At 36.5% G+C, this 7471-nt stretch overlaps 1 protein-coding gene across 1 annotated transcript in view; it reads left to right on the forward strand.

The window, feature by feature from the left end:
* Positions 1-3006: 3006 nt before the first annotated feature.
* Positions 3007-7471, forward strand: part of f13a1b (coagulation factor XIII, A1 polypeptide b) — a 16145-nt gene continuing 11680 nt past the window's right edge. The window contains exons 1-4 of the mRNA XM_016235774.1: positions 3007-3119; positions 4769-4998; positions 6448-6636; positions 7217-7239. Of these exons, the coding sequence (XP_016091260.1) occupies positions 4815-4998; positions 6448-6636; positions 7217-7239 (396 nt within the window). The 5' untranslated portion in view covers positions 3007-3119; positions 4769-4814. The remainder of the gene's footprint in view (positions 3120-4768; positions 4999-6447; positions 6637-7216; positions 7240-7471) is intronic.

Consider the following 7471-nt stretch of genomic DNA (forward strand, 5'->3'; position numbering starts at 1 on the left):
GATAGATAGATAGATAGATAGATAGATAGATAGATAGATAGATAGATAGGTGCATTAAAAAAAATAGAATATCGTGGAATTCAATATTTTTGTAACTTATTTCAAAAAGTGAAACTTTCATATATTCTACTTTCATTACATGTAAAGTAAAACATTTTAAGCTTACAGCTCATGAAAGTCAAAAATCCAGTATCTCAAAATATTAAGAATATTTCCTAAGATCAATCAAAAAAAAGGATTTGCAAAACAGAAAAGTTCAAGTTCTTTAAAGTATGTTCATTTATGCACCCAATGCTTGGCCGGGGCTCCTTTAGTACAAACTCCAGCATCAGTGAGGTGTGGCATGGGAGCGATCAGCCTGTGGCTCTGCTGAGGCACTATTGAGACTTCCGCTTGTCTATATTGTTGGATCGACTGTTTCTCATCTTTCTCTTGAAAATATCCCAGATTCCATATGGATTTCAGGTCATGTTGGCTGGCCAGTCAAGCACAGTAATATCATGGTCAGCAAACCACTTGGAAGTGGTTTTGGCACTGTGGGCAGGTGCTAAAGTCCTGCTGGAAAAGGAAATCAGCATCTCCATAAAGCTTGTCAGCAGATGGAAGCATAAAGTTCTCCAAATAGATAGATAGATAGATAGATAGATAGATAGATAGATAGATAGGTGCATTAAAAAAAATAGAATATCGTGGAATTCAATATTTTTGTAACTTATTTCAAAAAGTGAAACTTTCATATATTCTACTTTCATTACATGTAAAGTAAAACATTTTAAGCTTACAGCTCATGAAAGTCAAAAATCCAGTATCTCAAAATATTAAGAATATTTCCTAAGATCAATCAAAAAAAAGGATTTGCAAAACAGAAAAGTTCAAGTTCTTTAAAGTATGTTCATTTATGCACTCAATACTTGGCCGGGGCTCCTTTAGTACAAACTCCAGCATCAGTGAGGTGTGGCATGGGAGCGATCAGCCTGTGGCTCTGCTGAGGCACTATTGAGACTTCCGCTTGTCTATATTGTTGGATCGACTGTTTCTCATCTTTCTCTTGAAAATATCCCAGATTCCATATGGATTTCAGGTCATGTTGGCTGGCCAGTCAAGCACAGTAATATCATGGTCAGCAAACCACTTGGAAGTGGTTTTGGCACTGTGGGCAGGTGCTAAAGTCCTGCTGGAAAAGGAAATCAGCATCTCCATAAAGCTTGTCAGCAGATGGAAGCATAAAGTTCTCCAAAATCTCCTGGTAGACGGCTGCATTGACTTTGGACTTGATCAAACCCAATCATCACTGACTTCGGAAACTTCACACTGCACTTCAAGCAGCTTGGATTCTGTGCCTCTCCAGTCTTCCTCCAGACTCCAGGCCTTGATTTCCAAATGAAATGCAACATTTACTTTTATCTGAAAAGAGGACTTTGGAGCCCAAGTAAGATCTAGAATATATGAAAGTTTCACTTTTTGAAATGTTACAAAAAAAAACTTTTTCAGAATAATCTAATTTTTTTTAGATGCACTTGTAGGCCAATGTGTGTGTGTGTGTGTGAATTAGATCATATGTGACCTAATTTATATATATCTCACACACACACACACACGTATTACCTGCTAGTCTCACCAAACATTTTCATGAAAAACCCATTTATAAGCTGTAGACTGTGTCCAACCTGTATTATGCAACTATATTTGACTTGCTTGTTAATCTGCTTTGACAAGCTCTCATATTGTACCAAGGCATTACATCTTCTGCGTTAAAGTTCATGGTGAAAGAAAGTTGTCTGTTCTCCAGTGCTTCTGCTCAATCTAAAGGTGAGCTCATGCCTGTGACTCATACTCTCCCAAAGCATCCGAAGGGGTCTGAACATCATGTTTCCCCTCAGAAACTTTAGCAAAACAAGTTATTTCCATATAGAACGCCTGAAGCAATGACGCAAACTGGCCAGAAGATCTATAATGCCATGCAATAAATAGTAATTTAAGAGTGGAACAAGACCAAATGCATTTAAGATAAATTAATATCTTATGCAACATCTTTTTCCTCTTGTTGTAAGGATGTTTATTGGAAAGCAATAGTGGGACAGTTTTAATGTTTAAATAGTGGGACATTTGCAATGTAATAACCTCTATATCTACATATTCTGCCTTACAAATGCAACATGTAGAACATCTGTCAGCACTGGAATTGGGGAAAAAGTAGCTCAAGTGTTATTCGAGTGAATGATGATTTGAGTGAATTTGACTGATTTGATAGCAGGTTTAATGGAGCCACAACCGTCCGTCACAGGCCAGAGGCGATTTCAGTCATAATTCAATTTTGAACGTTACTGTTTTGCTCTATGCAAGCTTTGTAAAAACAAAGAAACCTTGATGTTTGCATCCCACATAGCATGTTTTTAATCAGTGCCTTTATGCATATCACGTTTTAAGAGCTGTACAAAAAGTAAAGTAAACAATCCATTAATCAGTTAAGTGTTATGGATTATGGACTCATATTTATGCCAGAAGCAAAGGTTTAAAGTTAAATTGTCTAAATTATGGATTTGTTTCTTACAAACATGCAGCTTCTGGCTTCACAAGATGTTAACTGATGGACTGGAGTGGTATGGATTACTTGGGGATTATTGTGATGTTTTTATCAGCTGTTTGGACTCTCATTCTGACGGCACCCATTCACGGCAGAGCATCCATTGCTGAGCAAGTTATGAAACAAGAAACAAACTCATTTACATCTTTGATGGTCTGAGTGTGAGTACATTTTCAGCACATTTAAATTTTTGGGTGAACTATTCCTTTAAATCTGCTCTGCCCAGGGCATAGAGAAGGACATGACACATTTCACACTTGTGTCTTTATTCGGCCACATTTCTGTTCCCCTCAAGCCACACAAACGAGGTAGTTTGCGCTTCCACTCTAATATCACACATACACACCCTTTGCTTTTATAGTGCTAATCTGCATACATAGACACGCCCACCATGATATGTGATGCTGCTCTCACACACACAGGGTTATTCCAGCCCTATATATAAATGAAGGCAGAAACTGTCCTAACGTTCTCCCAGACTCCAGGTTCCAGTGTCTGCACACCAGTGCCACCTTTCTATCTCAAAATAAACCAGGTTAGTGCACCTTAACATGTTTAATAGTATACAGTTCACACTGGAAAATGGAAATTCTCAACTATTGTGTAAAAGTTTAAGTGCTCACCAAGGCAGCATTTATTTAATAAAAAATACAGAAATATTGTGAAATATTATTTGCAATTTAAAATAACTGTTTTCTATTTGGAGATATGTCAAAATGTAATTTATTCCTGTCATGCAAAGCTGTATTTTCAGCAGAACTCCAGTCTTCAGTGTCACATGATCTTCAGAAATCATTCTAATATGCTGATTTGCTGCTCAAGAAACATTTCCTTTAATTGTCAATGTTGAAAACAGTTGTACTGCTTCATACTTTTGTGGAAACCGTAATACATTTTATTTTCAGAATTGTTAGAATTTTTATTTGAAATGGAAATCTTTTGGAACATTGCAAATGTCTTTGGATCAATTTAATGCACACTTGTTGAATAGAAGTATTAATTTCCTTGTGAAGAAATGTTTTTAAACGTTACTGTATATTTGCAATTATCCAGTTACCTTCAACTAACATTTTGCTAAATTTGTTAAGGGGGATCTGATAATTGCAAAGGACAAGTTATTGTATATAAAGATAATGTGTAAGTGTTTGAATGTTGCAGTTATTTTAAGTGATTGGTGTATTTATATTTTGGTTTTTTAGTGCAGATTTGTGTGTTTGTGTTTGCAAATGCATGTTTGTTAAGTCTGTGAGTGTTTACATGCAGAGCCAATTTTCTGTGTAGTTTCCAAACCTAACTATTTTAATATGTGCCACCATCTGTTTTATATAGATGTGGTAACCGCAGAAAACAAAATCTTAATAGACATTTTTTTTTTAAATCATCGGCAGCCATATATTTTTCCATCTAGTTCACCTCGCCAGTGGTTAAGTGTGGAAAAGTGAGATCAGCAGAGTATTTAAGTGCTTTAAATGTGAACAGAGACCTCACTGTGTTCCTGAAGTTACTCGCTGCTCCAGTGGGCCAAACATCTCCTCAAACTTCACACCTCATTCAAGGAGACGCCCCTTATGTAATCCATCACACAGGTGTTTGTGTGTCTGCGGTGACACATTTTGCCAGTGTAAAAGCAGGCATTGTGTAGCCTATCATAAAAATAAGTTTTCCACATATAAATGCCAGGAAATGCTGTTGGAAGGACATTTTGCCTGGATTGGAGTATTGAGATATCCAAAGAGGTGCTGTGTAAAAACTCACGTTATTCCCACATGTTTGTGTTCACACACACACACACACACAATCATTCTGGTTTTTTAATTAGATTTTTTTTAATTAGTCATTCCAACAAGTTTAATAGTTTCACAAATTTATGGATTTGAAAATAAAGAAGACAAAACTGATTTAGATGCTAAGAATGACAAGGACAGAATAGCTTACGTTTCCACATTGGACTCTTCAAGCAGCGATAAATTAACAGAAGAAAGGCAACATCCTGCAATAAAACTGGGCTTCAGCACATGCTTTGAGTTTGTCTTCAACGCTACATCCTCAATGCAAAACAGATTCCTGTGTAGCAGCCAATTTATAAAAATGCAGGAATGTGTAAACAAAACAAGACTCTTTATCATGATAGGCTGTATATGTGATGTGTGCATCATGATGTCTGTGTGTTGTTTCTGAGTTTAGCGTCTGAAGCGCAGCAGTTTAAGTGGTCACCGCACCAGTACCTGCCATGGCTGATCAAGAGGCTCGAGAGAACCCAACCCCTGCTGCCCCACCGGCCGCCGCGCGCCCCAAACGCGTGTCCCACCGCGGACGCACCGCAGGAGCCAAAGTCAGCTCCAATCAACAGGAGGGGAAAGTGGAGGAGTTCGAGCCCTTCATGTTACTGCCCAGGGGACCGCCACCGCTTAAGGGTGAGACAGAGAAAATGTGTACATGTTATCTTTTTATTTCATTTGGAAGATGATTTTTTAAAAACTATTTGCCACCATTACTAAACATTTACAGCCTTGCAAATTGTCAATAGAAATGTATATGCTCTCAGAAAAAAAGGTACAAAAGTTGTCACTGGGGCGGTACCTTTTGCACTAAAAAGTGCACTTTTTGAAAAGGTACCACCCCAGTGACAGCTTTTGTACCTTTTTTTCTGAGAGTGTAGTTAACCCTAAAGTGCTACATTTTTTATTTATTTAAAGTACATTTTGGTAGTATTGGTGTGCCTTTGTGTGATTTATAAATTGTAATTATGTAATAAAAAAAATATTCAAAATGTTTTGAAGTTGAATATTTTGGAGTTGAATGCCTTAATTGTATTGCAATACACCATAATATTTATAGCTTTTATCTGTTTAAAACTGATCCCAATCAAAGAACATTTGAGTTATACAAGTGTATATATAAGTGTAAACATAAAAAAGAGAATATTGTAATAGAAGCTTAACTTAAAAAAAAAAAAGATGAATTTTAATGTAAAAAATGTCACTCACTTAAGTATGAGAATGAATGTCATAATGATCACATCCTTATCTCTGCTGTTATTAAAACTAATGCTGATGTTTTTGGTAATTGAAGTAAAGCTGAAATAGAATATAAATATTAGAGGAAAAGCTCAAATTTGCAAAACTTAAATAAAAGTGGTAACACTGGTCATTAGCGAATATGTCCCAACATCACACAAGTTCTGCATTTCCTCTGAATTAATTAATTAATAAACCATTAAAGCATTAAAAGTAACTACATTTATACATTGAAAGCATGCTATTCTAATTTCAGTTCAATCACACTTTGGTATATAGACCATTAAAATGTAATACAACAGGACAAAAAAAACTGTCTGATATACACAAACATTTAAAATGAAAATATTCTTGTTTCATTTATTTATTGTTTGTGTTACATGCACAACAAAGGTGAAATGATCAAACACTGTGTGTAAATTCAGCATCCTGTTAATTTTATCAATTAATAGTATTTCATACAGACACACACAGTACCGATTCCTGTGAGAGACCCGTGTGTTTGGGGTTTGCAACAGTAAAAGGAGAGGTTTTGTTTACTGAATTATTGCTAACTTGGTCTAATCTAGTCAAGAAGCTGGAACAAGCATCCTGATCTCTCAAGACCATTTCCTCCATACTTACTGTCTCCACCAGATAACTCTTGTCCCAGTGATAACATTTATTGCAGGAAATTGTAACTTGACTTTCGTCATCCTGTTCCCTTCAAACCCCCAGAGATAAAGAGCTGAAAGGCATCCTGTGTGAGAGGGCCATGCCACTGTTTTTGTTGATTACTGATTGTAAAAAAAGGCTAATTTACAGCTGAGCCTCTGATGCGTTGACAGTCATGTTTCTGACCCTCAGAGTTTCTCGATATCTGGGATGTCGATGTTCTCAAACAACCTCAAGAGATCAATAAACAAGGGCACCACACGCACCTGTACTCCAGCGACTTCCTCATCGTGCGGCGCACTCTGGAGTTTCAGATCAAGATCACCTTCGATCGACCCTACAAACCGGCCGAAGACAAGTTTGCGGTTGAGTTTGTCATAGGTGAGTCTCTTATTTAGGTGAACTTGAGGCTGCAGTTTTCTTCGCAATATTTACTTTTATAAAAGCCTGTTAGTTTCTAAGTGAAGTATTTATGAGTTTAAATCAAGTACACATCACTCAAATTGATAAACCAAATGTCTTTCGATGTTTTTGAAGCATACCGCATGTTTTTTTAAAGCGTCCTTCTGCTTAAATGATCAGTTTCCCCCTTTTTGCAATACCTAAGATTTATTTAAAGAGGCAAATTGCCCAGCACAGCAGTAAATGTCATTCAGTGGGCATTTTCAGCATGCATTCGACACAAAAATTTCTCAAGAGATGCCATTATTCTGCCATCATCACTTTCCCTTCTCGTTGGCACACTTCCCTTTAGTGCACTTCTCATTTTCCTGATAATATTGACCACATCCAGTTGTGAATGCATTTGCACATTCGGGCACTGATATTTAAGGAAACTGAGCACGCGATCTGAAGGATCTAAAGTTGTGTAAGGTGCTTTTTACTGGAAAATGAGTTTACAAACGGACAATACAAACATTGTGAGTAATCCTAGTTGTACAGAAGAGACTGTGCTATACAGTACCATTTAAAAGTGTGGTGTCAGTATGATTTTTGATACTTTTATTCAAGGATGCATTAAGTTGATAAAAAAGTGACAGTAAAGACTTGTATAATGTTGCTGATGATTATAAATGCTGTTCTTTTGAACTTTCTGTTCATCAACGAATGTTGAAATAAAATTAATCATGATTTCCACAAAAAAATATTACAATACAGATTGCTGCAAAAAAGCATATTACACTCTTAAAAATAAAGGTGCTTCAAAAGGTTCTTC

Source organism: Sinocyclocheilus grahami, unplaced genomic scaffold (assembly GCF_001515645.1).
Source record: "Sinocyclocheilus grahami isolate Dianchi unplaced genomic scaffold, SAMN03320097.WGS_v1.1 scaffold474.1, whole genome shotgun sequence".
In the NCBI taxonomy this organism is placed as follows: domain Eukaryota; kingdom Metazoa; phylum Chordata; class Actinopteri; order Cypriniformes; family Cyprinidae; genus Sinocyclocheilus; species Sinocyclocheilus grahami.